Source organism: Acanthochromis polyacanthus, chromosome 1 (assembly GCF_021347895.1).
Source record: "Acanthochromis polyacanthus isolate Apoly-LR-REF ecotype Palm Island chromosome 1, KAUST_Apoly_ChrSc, whole genome shotgun sequence".
NCBI lineage: Eukaryota > Metazoa > Chordata > Actinopteri > Pomacentridae > Acanthochromis > Acanthochromis polyacanthus.
The window spans coordinates 59,257,503-59,275,176 of NC_067113.1; the positions used below are offsets into that span (position 1 = coordinate 59,257,503).

Genomic DNA, 17,674 nt, shown 5'->3' on the forward strand with positions numbered 1-17,674 from the left:
ATTACGTTTCAGAGTAATTAAACCTTCTACTACATGCATAAACGGGACAAAAGTGGAGATTTCATGTTTTCCCCCTCCATTTAGACCACATGCATTTAGACCAGATGTAAATAAAACATGACTGAACTTAAACATGTTAAATCTGAACATAGTTTATTTTAACAGTCAAACTGAAGTTGTGGTCTTTTATATGTTGTAAAGCAACTTGGAGTTGAAAAACGTGAATGAGCTGGAAAGTGAACCAAAGCTGGAAAGACAACTTAAGCCAAACCTTTCTGTGTTGAAAAATATATTTATTATGTTTTTATTTATCACAGATTTGTACCATAATCTCTGATATGATTTTGTATTTATTAAAATGAATTTTATTAAAATGCCTTCAAAAAATATTCAGGAACTTGTATCAAAATATTGGCAGCAACATCAAAACACCTTGAAGGATACCTAGCCTAGTTATTTTCATACTGATTTCCTAACTTTGTTTTATTCTGGAAATAGTATTGAAGATATTGTTTTGGCTAAATATGTATGCTATTTTTTTTTTTTTATCCTGGAGCTAATGTCAGAATTATGTCACAATATGCAAGCCTCTATACATGAGGAGTTTATTTGCAAAAACAGACAACTCCATTTTAGAAATTCTCAGAAAACTATTTTTTTATTGTTTTCTTGAGATAATAATAATAATAATAACAATAATAATTTCATTTTTCTCTGTGTTGTCATATATTTTTCTAATGGGTCAAACCCACTCAACTTCAGTTTGATTGATATTATCTGAAGTAAACAATAAAGAAAAAGTTTTCTGAAAATTCATCAAAACAGAGTTATCTGTTTTTACAAATAAACTCTTTACGTGTATCCCTCCAAGAGTCAGTGTGGAGGACTGAAATGTTAAGGGCAAATTTTACATCTGGTTTATCTGCGTCACCTTCATTTTCCCAACAAGTAGAGATATTGGGGGGAAAAGTGTTTTTTTTTTCAAGCTTTTTTGTCAAACTTTTTGAAATCTGTAATGTAGTCTACATGTACATCTTCACTTGTCTGAATATGTAAAGAATTGTGGACCTTTATGGGCACATTAAAGAATATGTTTCATATATGAATGAAATCTGTTTCATTTTTGATACAGTGGTGAAATGAAAATGTCACTTTTTCAACCATTTTACCAAAATTTAGTTTACCTACACCATCACACAGTTTTTTTTAATCAAAACAATCAGCTTTATGTAAACTGTCAATAAAATTACATGTAAAAATACATGGATTTTTTTTTGTCTTTATTGCATTATGTGTTATATATATCAATATACAGCCATATATGGTCCAGACATATTGCAGTAAACTGAAAAATCAAAGCTGTAATTGACCATTTATGGAAATATATGATTTAATATAATGCAATATATTTTCCTATATATTACTATATATTATTCTTCTATAAGGGTATGTAGCACATTAAGGGATATTTGTTCATAAATTTATCACGTTATCTTGTGCTCAGTATTTGTTTAGGACTTTGTACCTACATTGACCCATCCAGTGACTGAAACACTGGCAGCCTTCTGCGTTACTAACACTGTTTAAAACGGAAAAGCTTCCTTAAGTTGATTTTTTAAAAAAGCCACATTTGTTGTAAAATGTCCTTCAAACAGAATCATGGCTGCAATTCTAAACATTTAAGGTCCAAGTTAACAGTTGGTAACATCACATTTTCCTTCGTATGTCAGATTTGTGGCGGTCATTTTATCGTTCACAGCTTGGCGTTGAGGCTGCTGCACAGATGCTGCTGCAGAAAACTCAAGATCTTCTTCCAGGAATCCTCCTGAGCGTCCGAGTGAGGTTTGGTTTGACCTCCCCACAGTATCATCACTGCAACACACATGGTGATATTTAACAGAGGATTATTCCTTCAGTCTGCATCGGAAACTACTAAACATCAACACAGTTAAAGGACTTCAGCAGTTACAGTGCCTTGTGAAAGTATTCGGCCCCCTTGAACTTTTCAACCTTTCGCCACATTTCAGGCTTCAAACATAAAGATATAAAATTTTAATTTTTTGTCAAGAATCAACAACAAGTGGGACACAATCGTGAAGTGGAATGAAATTTATTGGATATTTTAAACTTTTTTAACAAATAAAAACCTGAAAAGTGGGGCGTGCAATATTATTCGGCCCCCTTGCATTAATACTTTGTAGCGCCACCTTTTGCTGCAATTACAGCTGCAAGTCGCTTGGGGTATGTCTCTATCAGTTTTGCACATCCAGAGACTGAAATTCTTGCCCATTCTTCCTTGCAAAACAGCTCGAGCTCAGTGATGTTGAATGGAGAGCGTTTGTGAACAGCAGTATTCAGCTCTGCCCACAGATTCTCAATTGGATTCAGGTCTGGACTTTGACTTGGCCATTCTAACACCTGGATACGTTTATTTGTGAACCATTCCATTGTAGATTTGGCTTTATGTTTTGGCCGGGTCTTGGTAGATTTGCAGTGGTCTGATACTCCTTCCATTTCAATATGATTGCTTGCACAGTGCTCCTTGAGATGTTTAAAGCTTGGGAAATCTTTTTGTATCCAAATCCGGCTTTAAACTTCTCCACAACAGTATCTCAGACCTGCCTGGTGTGTTCCTTGGTCTTCATGATGCTCTCTGCACTTTAAACAGAACCCTGAGACTATCACAGACCAGATGCATTTATACAGAGACTTGATTACACACAGGTGGATTCTGTTTATCATCATCAGTCATTTACGACAACATTGGATCATTCAGAGATCCTCACTGAACTTCTGGAGTGAGTTTGCTGCACTGAAAGTAAAGGGGCCGAATAATATTGCACGCCCCACTTTTCAGTTTTTATTTGTTAAAAAAGTATAAAATATCCAATAAATTTCATTCCACTTCACGATTGTGTCCCAATTGTTGTTGATTCTTGACAAAAATTAAAATTTTCTATCTTTATGTTTGAAGCCTGAAATGTGGAGAAAGGTTGAAAAGTTCAAGGGGGCCGAATACTTTCACAAGGCACTGTATATGAGAACCTGACCTGGCTTTGGTGTATGAGGCCGGAGTATACCCACTAAAAAAAACTAGACTACACCACTGGATCAGACAGAACCTTCTGACCACTGACAGGTGAAGAGAATAACACTGATCATCTCTCCATCATGGCACTTGTTAGTGGGTTGGATATATTAGACAGTGAACATTTTGTCCTCAAAGTTGATGTCAGAAGCAGGAAGAATGGGCAAAAGTAAGGATTTAAGCAAGTTTGACAAGATGACTGGAACAGAGCATCTCCAGAACTGCAGCTCTTGTGGGGTGTTCCTGGTCTGCAGTGGTCAGGATCTATCAAAAGAGGTCCAAGGAAAGAACAGTGGTGAACTGGTGACAGGATCATGGGCATCCAATGCTCATTGATGCACATGGGAGGAAGGCTGGCCAATGAGATACGATCCAACAGACCAGCTACCGTTGCTCAAACTGCTGAAGAAGTTCATGCTGGCTCTGATAGAAAAGTGTCAGCTATCTCTTGGCCATGAAAAACTTCCAGAGGAGTTTGTTATTGTTCCAGGGGTGCCAGAATGTTATCAGTATCTTTCTTGTTTTGGCGGGGGAGAGGAGCAATTTCACCTTCCCCCTGGCTGCTTTCAACTTTTTTAGACCTCAGCTGTGGCGATCCTCACCTTAATGGCATCCACTTTGCGACTCAAATCAACAGTCACACTAAGCAAATTGTCCATCTTACGTTTGAGTTCGTCATTCCAGTCCCCAGCAGCTTTGATCCGATCGTTTGCAAAGACCAGCAGAGTTTGGATGTCGTTTCTATCTGCGGTCAACCTAATTTTCCAGAAGTTCAGGCCCACAATCAAGCCAATTATCAGCAGACCTGTCATCACAAATCCAAATATATAAACATCTTCCACATCCTCTGCGGATAGGGGTGCCAGGCACATGATCCCCCTCCACTTCTCTCAGGCGTTGATCACGTAACCAGAGGCAAAACTCCCATCTGGGCAGGTAGGCTCTCCTAGGCCTGTGCTCTTTGTGGCGACAATCTTGTCAATCGCATTGAGAGATCAGCTAATCAATCCCATGATCGGTGTTTCGAAAGTCCAGTGCCAAGCAATCGCTCCAAGTCAGACGAGACGAGACAAAAACTGCAGCAAGCAGAAAAACATGAGGGTGTGGGAAGAACAGAGATAGAGACGGAGAGAGGAAAAATGCACCCGCCTCCTACGAGAGCTCAGGGCAGACAACAACAGCACACCTTCAGGGATCTAGTGGAGTATAGTATGAAACTAACGGAAACATCAACGACCTTCATCAGTCTCTTCACAGGAAACACCTAAATGTACAAGTTTGTTGAATTAGTCTAATATTCCATAATCAACACTCATGTTCACTCACTTTTCCTTTTATCAGCAGTCACAAATTTAGTCGACCTGAAATGAGGTGAAAAAGGCGGTTCGATCAGATGTCCGGTGTCAGGATAGTCCAGTCTGCTCAGCAGGTGGTCATTCCCGGCTGCACGCATTGTCTGAGTTATCTGAAAGTCAAATCAGAATAAAGCACAAACTGAATCTACGTCTTTGGTGCTACATGTGAACATAGAGGTGAAATTGTGACACTCAGCAGGTTTGCTATATGACAAAAATAGGCAACTAGCATGCTGTTTAGGCTAATGTAGCGGCTAATGTTATCTTGTTATTAATGGCTAACAGCTTGTTTTTTTTTAGCTTAAAACATTATATTTTACAGGCAAAAAAACAGTGAGTAACATCATTTTGTTTTGGCAAAGGTAGCAGATGACGTTGTTTACGCTAACAGCAATGTTGTTTGGGTAGTAGCTAATATGATCTTGTTTAGGTTAACATTGCAGCTAATGTCAGATTGTTCAGGCCAGTGGTTCCCAACCTATTTGGCTTGGAGACCCTCTATCAGCTGCACCCCAGCCCCAGGAGTTTTGCATATTTTGAAAACAACAGTCTTCAACAAGGTAAACATCTTCTTCCTTCTTAAAAAAAAACAAAACTAATGTCCACCTTGGGCTTGCATGCCTCTGGTCAGGTGTGGGATGTCAGGTGTGATGCTCGTGATGGCCAGCCAAATGTCCTGGTGGACAGTGAGGCTGTTTCAGGCTTTTGTTTTTAATTGTTGCAAGGGCACTGAGGGCAGTCTCAGACAGATAAGTGGTGCTGAATGGGAGAATAACCTTTGTAACTGCATGTTTTGCCAGTCTGAGTGCAACAATCTGTCCTCTGACAATACAAAACTTTTTGTATCCATTCTCTTAGAAGTATTTCTTTAACACTTGATCAGCTTGAAGGTCAGCAAGCTCATCTTCACAGTCGAGGTATTCCGATTCTTCGAGACTGGAAATTTAGGGATCCCTCACCCATGATTCCTGGAATAAGCATTCCTCAACAAAGGCAGAACAGGACTTCATTCCCTTCCGAAGCATGTGCATGTGCCGGATAAACTCCGTGCATAAAGATGCACTCACCCTGCCACCAGAGTGTTTCATGAGCAGTGGGAATTGTAGCTCCCCAACTGACATTTTTTCAACTCTGTACTCCAGTTTGTGCTTAAAAGCATCAAGAGCATTAGAGTATGAATGTGTCTCCTAGATACGCCATTTTCATCAAAAAAGCATCCGACAGCTGTTCATACAGTCTTCGATTGTGATTTTGCAAGAACTCCAGCTCATCTGAGGAGTACAAGTGCGCCAAAGTAAGAATGGAGGTGATGCTACAGGATTCAAGCGATCCAATCATAGCTCAAGTTGCTCCAAAGTTGGCAACTAGGGGGAGGTGGATCCCATCACTGGAAATAAAGCAGGCAAAGGCAGCACTCAGACAGAGGGGCATTGTGGGCCAAGTGCAGCAGGGAAGAGGTGATCTTGACCTTGGGGCCAGCAACCCAGCCTAGAACAAGGCCACTCCGTCCCACAGATACAAGCTTGTGATGCAGGAAGTATGACGGCAAGAGGAAGCAGGCAGGTGTGCAAAAGCCATCGCGCAGGCGAAGCAAGGGCAGTGGATGACATGGGAAGGAATGGAAAAATGGAAGATCTCTTGGCAAGAGCTGTGGGACACAGAGACGTTTACAGCAAGCTTCACCATCAAGGCGGCCTATGATGTCCTACCATCACCCAAGAACTTCAACCAATGATATGGTGAAGACCCTACATGCTCACTCTGCCCGACTCCAGCTACACTCAAACACATCTTAGTGGGCTGTAAGACCAGCCACACTCAAGGCCAGATCCTGGGCAGTTGAGAGGGTCTTGCAATTGAAAGATTCTTGTAGACCTGAAACAAAATCTCTTCTTCCCACCTGAAATCGCATCTACCAACCTGTGACCAGACCTGGTGCTGTGGTCAGCTTCACTTAGGCATGTCTACATCATTGAGCTAACAGTGCCCTGGGAGAGCTCAATAGAGAAGACCTATGAGTGCAAGAAGCTGAGGTACATGGAGCTTGCCGGCAATGCAAAACAGCGAGGCTGGAAGGTGAGGGTCCGACCAATAGATGTAGGCTGCAGAGGATTCAGAGCCACCTCAACATCCAGGCTTCTCCAGGAGATAGCAGTATACAGGACGGCCCACCGACAGGCGATCAAGGACCTCTCCAGAGCCTTTGAAAAGGGAAGTCAGTGGCTGTGGATGAAGAACAAGGACTCCACCTGGGAGTTCAGGTGAGTAGATGGCATCGAGGGAGTGAACCTGTCAATTTTGTATGGACCTTGAGTTTGTTAAATAAATAAATATGGGATTCAGTGCTGAAGCCTCTGGAGGTGTCGTGGGCCTACAAGTGAAACACCAATGGAGGGCACACACTTGATAACCTAGAGCAGGGGTCGGCAACCTTTAACACTCAAAGAGCTATTTCGACCCGTTTCCCACAGAAAACACCGGGAGCCGCAAAATTCTTTTGGCATTTAAAATGAAGACAACACTGGATATATCGCTTTTTAACTCTATGCCCTTGTTAATCAGTCGTGATTAATTAATCACAAAGCCTCTAATTAGATAGACTCATTTTTTTAATTGTGTCCTACCACTAATATTTATCTTACTTGGTTAATGTCATTTTTGCTCCTGGACCTCATATGGTACGTAATGTTAGCTGGAAACCAATATTTTGCAAATGTCTATTTAACTTGTAAAATCTATTTATCTTAACCCTTTGCGCTTCAGTGCGTAGTAGGTGTACCGCCGGCAGTACACTTACTAATTTGCATAGGAATTTCAAGAATGTCCGACGGCTGCAAACGCGATTATACAAACACTATACGCCGATGGAAAGCTTAGATTCTCATGAATCCGCCGGTATAAACCACTTTCAGATGCGATTACCAGAGCGGGTGAGAAAAACACATTTGTCCGACAAAAACGAATATTCATCCACCCGTTCTCTATACACGGCTTCAACGCACACAGCACGACTCACATTTCCGGGTTCATTATTACACACAGAAAAAAAGATTCCACAAAAAACGGCCATAATCCAACCTTTTACATCCAGACAACACAAGCCAGTAAACTATTTTGTCCAAAACATGTCCTGAAGTCAGTATAAAATCCACGAATCGGTCGTTTTCAAGGAAATGCATCTCGCGATGCGCGTCCAATATTCCCCGTATTTTTCGTAATTTTTTAAATTAAAAAATAGAATATTAGCGATTTTTTGTACTGAAAATGGCTGGAATTGACTGCAGCTTAAAGGGTTAAGCTAATAACTTTTCTCCAGTAAGTTGCTGCCCTATTTTCCAAGACGACACTCCTCTGACTCTCTGACCTGCTGCCGTGTTCTTGCGAGTAACGTGTATTACCCTATCATGAGTACTTTTGACTCAAAGACAAGACGTGTCTTTCTTGGAGTGGAGCTTTAATATACAGGCTTGCCATTCTTGAGTACAAAATGATGTGAAACAACAGGCGTTGCTTCTCCAGGAGTAAAACAAAAAAAGGCATGAAACGTGTGGGAATCGGAAGCTCCGTGTTGTCTCTCTGCGTCAACCTTGCGCTCTCATGTCACAGGGGAAAACCCCTGCAGCACATCGGTGGAGTGACACGTCAAAATAAGAGCGGTAATTTCACAATAAAATTTTCTCTATTAAAATGCATTGAAATGCGCCTGAAAGGCAGAACAATTTATTTTCCAAAGTTACAGGAAGCCACAACAGAGGGCTGAAAGAGCCGCATGCGACTCCGGAGCCGCGGGTTGCCGACCCCTGACCTAGAGGATGCCCTCACTCACTTGAAAATCCCACAGAGTCTTAGGTGTCTCATGTACGCAAGAAGGGATATCAACATCTAGTCCTTCACAACAGATCTTGCAACAACTCCTTCATTTGTAATTGCAGTTCCATAAAACATCTAACATATGAATTAACATTATGTTTGTAGGTTAACATTGCAAGTAACGTTGTAATTGTTAGTTAACATTATCTTGTGTAGGCTAACACTGTGGCTAACATTGTCTTTTTCAGTCAAAATTGTAGCTAACGTTATATCATTTAAACCAACACAGCAACTAACGTCATCTTGTGAGCATAAATTCAATATTCTGTGACCTTTGTGTTCAATACAGTGTTGAGAACTGTGCACTTTTGATAACTGAAATCAAGGCACAAGTGTCTGAGTGTGTTTCGTGAGCTCACATCTTCAGCCGTCTCAATTGAAGGCCAATTCTGATCATCACAGCCGGAGACCAGCAACAGTGGAGACGTTAATTTTCCTGTCTGCCACAGAGAAAAAGTGCCTTAAAACATGCCAAAAATAAACTGAGGTTGATGAGAGTCAGACTGGCTCTGCAGGTATCTGATAATAAATGAGAGCATTAGAAACATTAATGCTGATAAAAGATTCTAATTGAAGGTCAATATAAAACTCTACTTACATTTACTTTCTTTGGACAGCCAGACATCATTTCCAGACCTACATCCCTCCACATCTCATGGTTGTTCTCATCCACAGGTACGTTGCCAGAAATTCTGCCATCACAAGTATTTGTTCATATCACCAAGACTGTGAAACTCCATGTTGAATGTTCATGATACTGACAGTACCTACGAGGTAAGTTCTTCAAAGGACCCCGCGACAACCCTGTCGTTTGGAAAAGTGGCGAAGCAGCTGATGCAAACAGTACAACGAGGCTGAAACACAAAAATGATTCAGGTATTTTGGTCATTTAATGGTACATATGTTGTCTTAAGGGTAGGGCGCTAACAGTTGGAGTTATTTAACCCCTTGACGCCTATTGTCGCAAACTTGCATAATACCACTTTCATTTAGACTGCAGCTGAGATAGCGCATCCATTCCCCCAATGCCGGCTTGAGCATATTCAATACGTACATTGGAACTTTTTGCAAGCACTCGTTTCTCGTAGGACCAGTCGGAGTGAGACCTAATTATTACCGGTATATATCTGTAATTATTATCATTTATCTGTTCGATGTGTAATAGACAAATTAACAATCTCCACTTATTTTAGCATCAGCTGCAAGGCAAAAATATGCAAAAGTTTTTTTTAAATTTAAAGGTAAATAAATTCAGGCGTCAAGGGGTTAAAGTTACACAGCAACTGTAGATAAGCATTCAAATGGCAGTAAGTGTTTAAAGACTACAGGAAGATCAAGATGAAGGTACTTTGCTTCACTACCTTGACAACAGTGCTGTCAGTTGCTAAGTAGAGCGCTGGAAGCGAGCCGATGCAAAGCGCAACAATTCCAACTCTGTCTGCAACCACTTGAGGATGGTCCTTGATGAAATTAAATGCAGTCTGTGCAGAGATAAATATCACAAAATTAATAGTATTAACAGGTCTTCTGCAAGTTCTAAAAGACGCAATACATCTTATTTAGCTTTATTAATATAGACTAAAAACTAATGATATTTATTTGTGGTTAATCAAAGTTAATTCACAGCAACCCTGTGACTAATCTGATTAAAATTGGTCATCGTTTGACAGCGCTACGATTAACTAATTTTTAATACTCAATTTGGGTATATTTTAAGAATTACATAATAGTAAAATGAAGATCTTTGGGGTTGTGGACAAAACAAGACATTTGTCATTTTGGACTTCAGGAAACACTGATCAACATTTACCACGTTTCTTTAGCTTTATTTTTAGACGAATAATTTATTAATCGAGAAAACCATGGAAAGTTTTTTCAATGAAGATAACATTAAATGAATCAGGAATACAGTCTAGACATTGATAATGTGGTAAATGACTATTCTAGCTGGAAACACCTGATTTTTAATGGATTTTAATATCTCCATAGGGGTACAGAGGAACATTTCCAGCAACCATCACTCCTGTGTTCTAATGCTACATTGTGTTAGCTAATGGTATCAAAAGGCTAATTGATGATTAGAAAACCCTTGGGCAATTATCTTAGCACATAAAAGTGTAAGTTTTCATCTAAAACATGAAATAGCCTGCATGACCCCAAACCTTTGAACAGTAGTTTACATTAAATCATGATTCTGATTATTCTGATTTTCTAACTGATTGATCTGGTAACAGCTGCATATCGTACCAATAACAATGTAACGCCTCATACCTGAACATGTCTGACCTCCACAGATAACAAAATCACACAAACCTCAGCATAAGTGAATACCGGCTGGCCGCAACTCAAATAGTCCAGCGACATTGTAGCGAAACCGTGAGATGCCAACAAAGCAGAGCGATACTCCACCAGCCCTCCACCACCTCCCCAAAGGTCCAGAATCCCAGGGAAGGGTCCTGGACCTGATCAGAGGAGAAACAGTAAATCAATAATTTAGTTTATTGAAGTGACACAACACCAAGCGATTGTTTACACAGAGAAACAGAGGGTGCATTTGCAGAGTGAAGCAGCTCCCATATATTAGCAGAGCTGTTTGGAAGGTGAGTTAGCAGATGCTGCTAAAGTTTTAATAAACACCACAGTCTTCTACAAGCATGTCTAGTTTCCGTCTAACACAGGAGAAACCCCAATAATCTTCTTGTTGGTGAACTTATTTTGACGACAATGCTCGGCTAAGGCTATCGCTAAAAGGCTGGCTGTGCCACTTAACCCGTGGTTAGTGCTATCTGGAGCTCTGGAGAGGGTACCTGGAGGGATAAACTCCTTATAGTTCCCAATATTAGATGTAAACATTGGGCCTGAAAGAATATATTGTTCGATCACTAGTGCTAAAAAGGTACAAACTTTCTTGATTGCCAAAAACTGATATTGACATTGCCTCAAATAAAATACATATTGGTTGATTCCCCACTGCTAAAAATTGTACCTGTAGGTATAAACTTTCCTGAATACCTGTGACTGATATTGATACCAGCCCTGAAAAATCACAGTGATCGATCTGTAGTGTTCAAGACAGTACCTGGAGGTATAAATTATATCATTCACAGATTTCAGTCCTGAAAAAATATCGGTCGACCCTTAAAGCAAAAAAAAGTACCTGGAGGTATAAACTTTATTGATCACAAATAATTAATCTAATATAGGTCTGAAAAAACATATAGCTCGATTCAAGATGGTACCTGGGGGTAAAAGCTCTTCAGTTTCCAATATAAGAAATCAAAATCAGCCCTGATAAGAACGTGTTGGTCAATCCTTACTGCTGAAGACAGTGTTTGGGGGTATAAACTTACTTGATTACTAATAATTGATCTGATATGGGCTCTAAAACAACATATAGGTTGATCTCTGGTGTCAAACACAGTTTGTGGAAGTATAAACTATCTTGATAAGCAAAAATTGATATCGTCATCGGCTTTAAAAAAAAATACTTACTGGTCGATCCCAAAAGCGAAAAACAGCACCTGGAAGTATAAACTTTCATGGTTACCAATAACTGACCTAATATAGGCTCTAAAAAAAACATATGTCAATCCCTAGAGCTGAAGACAGTACCTGCAGGTATAAACTTAACTGATTACCAATAACTGTTCTAATACGGGCTCTGAAAAAACATATAGGTTGATTCCTAGTGCAAAAGACAGTACCTGGAGGTATAAACTGTTAATAGTACCCAATATTAAATATCGACATCAGCCCTGGGAAAAATATATCGGTCGATCCCCAGTACTAAAGACAGTACCTGGAGGTAAAAACAGAGTCCCTTGCAGTCCCCTCTCTCGGACATCAATCCTCTTGACACCTGGAGCCATGTACCATCTCTCTATCAGCACCGAGGCCAGAGGAGCTTGATCCCTGAAGCCTTCATGTCCACTGTGGACCGAGATGTTGACCAGCATGGGGCTGCACACGTTCAGCTTTCTTAACCTGACCAGTGAAACGAAGACCAAATTATCAACGTTAGCAATAATGTCAGAAAAACTTAGCTATTCTCAGCATGTATTTGTTTCCATTTTGTAAGACTTGTGTATCTTTGTCTCATGCCCAACATTTTGGTGCCCCTAGTGGTGGCTTTTATCAATACGAGCTGCTGTTTTTTTATTGTTGTTTTCAAATGGTGGTTTTATTACATGTCAAAACAAATTTCCTTGCGTGGACAAATCTTCACCTGGACTTGTTCCTACGGTCCAAAGACCATCTACATAACATTTAATGGACTTTGACCTAATTGTTGATGGATTTCAAGGTGGCCATGCCTCGAAGTTGCGTCACCTGAGGCCTTTGCGGCTGCCTGGGACAGGACACATGCTCCACAACAAACCCATTGGCTCTTTTCCAGTGTACGTGCCTCCAACACTCTGATCTTTTGATACTGCAAAGCAACAACAAATACAATACCCATCAGGCAAGTGAACAGTAAAGTCAAAGGTAGACGGAAAGCATCGGACTCCTCAATGCACAGTAGAATCTATACCCAGTAAATCATTTTGACAAAATAAAAACATGCTTTTAGAAACTGTTGGTATTTGTATGATCATAAGCAGAAATCTCTCCTTTACAAAAGTACAATAAACATCTGGTTTCCAACATCTCTTAAGGGAAGTGTCGGGCTTTTTATCTGCTGAAGACCAAAGACTTCACAAAGAACTACTTATAAGCTTCCTTCGTGTTACTAGGCTGCAACTTTATTGTACGGTATGAGTAGTAGTCCAATATTTTCTATCTTTTAGCTCCTTTTTTGGTCTCCACCATCTCCTGAAGGAGGGAAACATCAGGTTGTCTTCATGCTAAATGCCAGAAGGTCAAAACAAAAACTCAATACGAGGTGATTTACTCTTATTAGGCTACAAGACAATTAGGAACTACATAGCATCCACTTCTCTTTTTAAAGCTTTTTAGCAGCTAAATATCAACAGGCTCCCAAAGAACTAAGTGTAAGTGTTATTAGTGTGATCGCTTGTTATGTGGCAGTCAAGGAGTTGTAGTAGGGCTGGGTGATATGGCCAAAAAATAAAATCTCGATTTTTTTAGTTATCTTGGACGATTACAATTTTAATTGATTTTTGTTGTTTCTTTGCGGTCTGTTTGCTATGGCTAGTGCTAGCCATGCCACACTCCCGTAGCTGCGAGCACTCTTCCCATTCTTTAGGATGCCTCTGCCAGAGGTGCTGAAAGAGATTAGTTGCACTGCTACTCTTCGTTTTCACAGTACTTTTGCAAACCTTGCACGACTGTAGTTTGCTCTGTGTCAGTCTTGTCAAAGCCGAACCACTTCCATATAATCTACGTAACATGAGGCCCTTATCTCGCGACCAACTTTTCGTCTGCTGTTCTGTCCACCTTGACGGGGAAGTGAGTGTTTTGGCGGAAAGAGATGAGAGGCGGAAGCAAACGCCAGTGCATAAGTCAGGAAAGGCAGAAGAAGAATCTGTATTGTTATATATTTAAGCTCGCCTCAATTTTACGATTTGGCAAATTTTCAAATCGTCAGGTTTTAAAAATGCAAATTAATCGAATTAATTCGATTTATCGCCCAGCCCTAAGTTGTAGTCAATATTTTTTCTCTTTTAGGAGAAAAAACCATCTCCACCATCTCCTAAAAGAAATTATCAGGCTATTTAGCTGTTAAATATCAATAATATCTGAATATGGGCTTCATTAGTGTTATTATAATGCAAAATGATTGCTTGTTACGTAGCGGTCCATGAGTGGGATCCAATGTATTCTCTCTTTTAGCTCCATTTTGGGTCTCCACCACCTTCTGAGGGAATTATTGAGCTTTACATCTGCTAAATATCAAAAGTCCCACAAAAAAATCATTATGAGCTTAATTAATGTTATTAGGGTTCTAAATAATTACATATCATGTAGCAGTCCATGAGTAGCATCCACTGTTTTCTCTTTTTTATCTTAGTTCTTGGATTTTTAGATGCTGAATATCAAAGGGCTCCAAAAGAACTGAGTGGTACTTTCATTAGTGTTATTATAATGCAAAATGACCGCATGATATGTAACAGTCCAAGAGTAGCATTGAATATATTCTCTCTTTTAGGTCCGTTTTTGGTCTCCACCAAGTCCTGGGGGGAGATATTGGACTTCTGAGTCGCTACACAGCAAAACACCCTGAAAGAACATAATTAGTTTCATGTTGCTGCAAAATATTTGCTTTTATGTAGCAGTCTAGGAGTAGCATCAAATACTTTCTCTCTTTTAGCTCAGTTATTGTTCTCCACCACCTCCTCAAGGAAAAATCTGGCCTTTTAGCTGCTACATATAAAAAATGTCTGAGTAGGGGCTTCATTAGTGTTATTATATTGTAAAATGATCACTTGTTATGTCACAGTCCAGAAGTAGCATCCACTGTTTTCTCTCTTTTAGCTCCTTTGTGGGTCTCCACCACCTTCTGAGCGAATTATTGGGCTTTTAGTTGCTAAATACCAAACAGCCTGCTGCACTGCTAGCATGTTATAATTAGCACAGACACCTGAGCCATATATTAGATCTTTGAACTGATCAAAAAAGCAAAATGTTAAAACACCCAAAGAAGAAAAAAAAACATGCATTTGGTTCTCTGTTTCAAAAGGATCCGTAAAGAGAGGACCAAACCCACCGTTGACAGTTCCTCTGTGGTCGCTCGTGTAGAACCCGAAGGCCTCCCAGTAGTGATCATCCTCAGAGCGGTGGAGGGAGCGAACGGTCACTGGGCGTCCTGGAGGCAGATTCTCCACAAGGACCTTGAACTTCTCGTCCACCAGACCTCGAGTCGGGAGGACGGAGACAGTCGGAGGAGTCCGAGACATGACCAGTGAACGTCTGTGGAGAAACGAAAACATGACGGGCTGCATCGGGATTAACTAACGACGCGTCGACGAATCGTCTGAGCACGATACGTCATCAAAAATGGAAGTGAACGCGCAATGCAACAGAAATCTCTGTCCGACCGGAGCGCGGAACACAGACGGACATCGGCACTGCATCGTGCATATATTATGTATGCACGATGCAGCGCCGATGTCCACGTTTAGATACAGCTGTATAGTAAACGCTGACATCGGTGCTTATGAGAGATCGCTGATGTCCGCGCTGCATCATGCGTACATAATATATGCACGATGCAGTGCCGATGTCCATCCGTGTTCCGCGCTCCGGTCGGACGCTGATTTCTGTTGCATTGCGCGTTCACTTCCGCTTTTGATGATGTATCGTGCTCAGACGATTCGTCGACGCGTCGTCAGTTGCAGCCCTAATCGGGATGGATTCTAAAAGCTGTTCTGTCCATGATCTACAGACAGACCAGTAAATTTCTGATGTTCTGTCAGTGATTTAGTGACAAGAATAACCATGAAACATTCACAAATGGTTTCACAGTTGTGCCAAAGTATGCAGTTTTTTTTTATGTGCAAGAACAAAATGAAAATGTGTGATTTATTTTTTGTATTTTTTTGCAACTGGACCACGTTGGTCCGTGTACTTTACGGCCATCCGTTTTCCGGATTGATATTGGTAAACGAAAAACGGGAAACCATCCGATTTTCGATTTCCGTTTGGATGAAGGTAAATGAAAAACGGGAAACGAGCCATGTCCCGTTTTTCGTTTGGAAATCTAAAATCAAAAAACGGAAAACGAGCCTATATCTGATTTTCTACTGTGGGTTTATTTCACACAAGTCGGGAAATAAAATACAAATGTTGTTCCCTTTCCTGTGTCTCGCTTTGCCTTGGACAGGTGTCGTGCCAAAGTAGTTACCCCGATAGAAATTGTATCCCCTGCTGCGGGAGCACGCATGCATTCGGAAGGGTGGAGTTATAATCCTGTGTTTAGATATCAGCGTAGTTTATTAATAAAACAAAACATGGATTGTTAAGATCATGCTTTGATTGTCAAACATGTTTGGTAATGCAGCACGTGACATTTCTGTCTGAATAAATGCTTTTGCTATACATGGCGTGTTGCTCAGTTAATAGTATTCATCGCGCTGCCTACCTATGTCTTTTCCTTCTCCTTTTTGTAATAAAGTGTGATGTTGCTACTCGATCACCCTGCTAACTAAACGTAGGCTCAGTACCCTCTGGGTGGGAACTATATTCAAACGTGCTGCAATTCAATCTTTAGAGCAATCTGTCCAACTTCTGATACAGTAAAATCAACACCACTGTGAGCATTTTATCGCACTGCCAGACTCAATTCCACCAGGGTATCTTATCTTCAAATATTGGCGTTTTTGTTTTGTTTGTTTTTGGTTAAATCCCCCCTCTGTTCATCATCAGAACTACATAGCATTTATTCAGAAATTCTCAACACAGACAAATGACGAAACAGGAGGCTCTACTAGAACATGTTATGAGGGGAATACACATTATTTCAGCCTCATTGTCTGCACTGTCCAAGGCAAAGCGAGACACAGGAAAGGGAATGACGTTTGTATTTTATCTCCCGACCTGTGTGAAATAAACCCACAGTAGAAAATCAGATATAAGCTTGTTTTCCGTTTTTTGATTTTTGATTTCCAAACGAAAAACGGGACACGGCTCGTTTCCCGTTTTTCGTTTACCTTCATCCAAACGGACATCGAAAATCGGATGGTTTCCCGTTTTTCATTTACCCATATCAATCCGGAAAACGGATGGCCGTAAAGTACACGGACCCATGTTCACTCAATCTAGATCAAAACGCACCAAACTCAGACCAGTTCAATCTGGATCAAGTTAACATGTGAACTCCAGAGACAGTTTAAAACCAACTTTCAGATTAATAAAAGCCTTAACATGTCGGATTTCACTGCTTCATCTGGCTTTAGACCACATTAGACCATGTCTAGATCTAAAACCACCAAACTTAGACCTGTTCAATATGGACTAAACTAAGGAGTGTGATCCAGACACTTTATCAGTCAGTTTCAGATCTGGAAAAGCTTTAATTTTGGTATTTAAAAAAGTGGAGTTTCCACAGTTTCTTCTGCATTTAGCCCACATTAGACCAGATCTAGATGTAAAACCACCAAACTTAGACCTGATAAACCTGGACTAGGACAACAGGTCGACTCCAGAAACTTTAGCACCCACTAAACCTTTACTTCACTCATACAAACAGTAAACAGGTCAGTTTACCACCTTCTTGTATCTTCTAATGACGTGCAACTGATCCCAGAACAGATGAAAACTCAACACAACTCTTCTGAGCTCCGGTACCGTCTCTACGGGGACTGTCGGTCGGTCACTGCGGTCAAGCCAGCCGCCTCTCGTTTCTCCGTAGTCAAGCCAGCCGCTCCTACATTTTCAGTGCGCTCTTACCGTCAGCTTACGG

General features: G+C 40.6%; 3 protein-coding genes across 4 annotated transcripts in view; all 3 read right to left on the reverse strand.

Moving 5' to 3' along the window:
- The window catches only part of LOC110945274 (acyl-coenzyme A thioesterase 1-like), a 39,281-nt gene extending 21,672 nt beyond the window's left edge, over window positions 1–17,609 (reverse strand). Inside the window, exon 1 of the mRNA XM_051949826.1 lies at window positions 17,479–17,609. The gene's annotated coding sequence lies outside the window, so the exon portion shown is untranslated. The remainder of the gene's footprint in view (window positions 1–17,478) is intronic.
- Window positions 137–17,663, reverse strand: LOC127534506 (peroxisomal succinyl-coenzyme A thioesterase-like). 2 transcript variants are annotated; one of them, XM_051949810.1, is made up of 11 exons: window positions 17,560–17,663; window positions 14,981–15,183; window positions 12,643–12,742; window positions 12,113–12,297; window positions 10,627–10,775; window positions 9,675–9,794; window positions 9,085–9,167; window positions 8,912–9,005; window positions 8,673–8,753; window positions 4,415–4,553; window positions 137–1,872 (listed from the first exon to the last, which is right to left on the reverse strand). In XM_051949810.1, exons 2-11 carry the CDS (start codon window positions 15,168–15,170, stop codon window positions 1,754–1,756), a joined length of 1,260 nt encoding a protein of 419 aa, XP_051805770.1. In that variant the 5' UTR covers window positions 15,171–15,183; window positions 17,560–17,663; the 3' UTR covers window positions 137–1,753. The 2 variants fall into 2 exon arrangements, with proteins under 2 accessions (XP_051805770.1, XP_051805769.1); XM_051949809.1 differs by having other exon boundaries at window positions 17,482–17,628.
- The window catches only part of LOC110971323 (bile acid-CoA:amino acid N-acyltransferase-like), a 47,246-nt gene continuing 29,708 nt past the window's right edge, over window positions 137–17,674 (reverse strand). The window contains exon 13 of the transcript XR_007942663.1: window positions 137–1,184. The gene's annotated coding sequence lies outside the window, so the exon portion shown is untranslated. The remainder of the gene's footprint in view (window positions 1,185–17,674) is intronic.

Coding starts and splice junctions, on each gene's coding strand:
- LOC127534506 (XM_051949810.1), bottom strand. CDS start 15,170: ATGTCTCGGACTCCTCCGACTGTCTCCGTCCTCCCGACTCGAGGTCTG. Junction 12,743..14,980: donor CCACAGAGGAACTGTCAACG/GTGGGTTTGGTC, acceptor GTTGCTTTGCAG/TATCAAAAGATCAGAGTGTT. Junction 9,006..9,084: donor TCCTTTGAAGAACTTACCTC/GTAGGTACTGTC, acceptor TTGTGATGGCAG/AATTTCTGGCAACGTACCTG.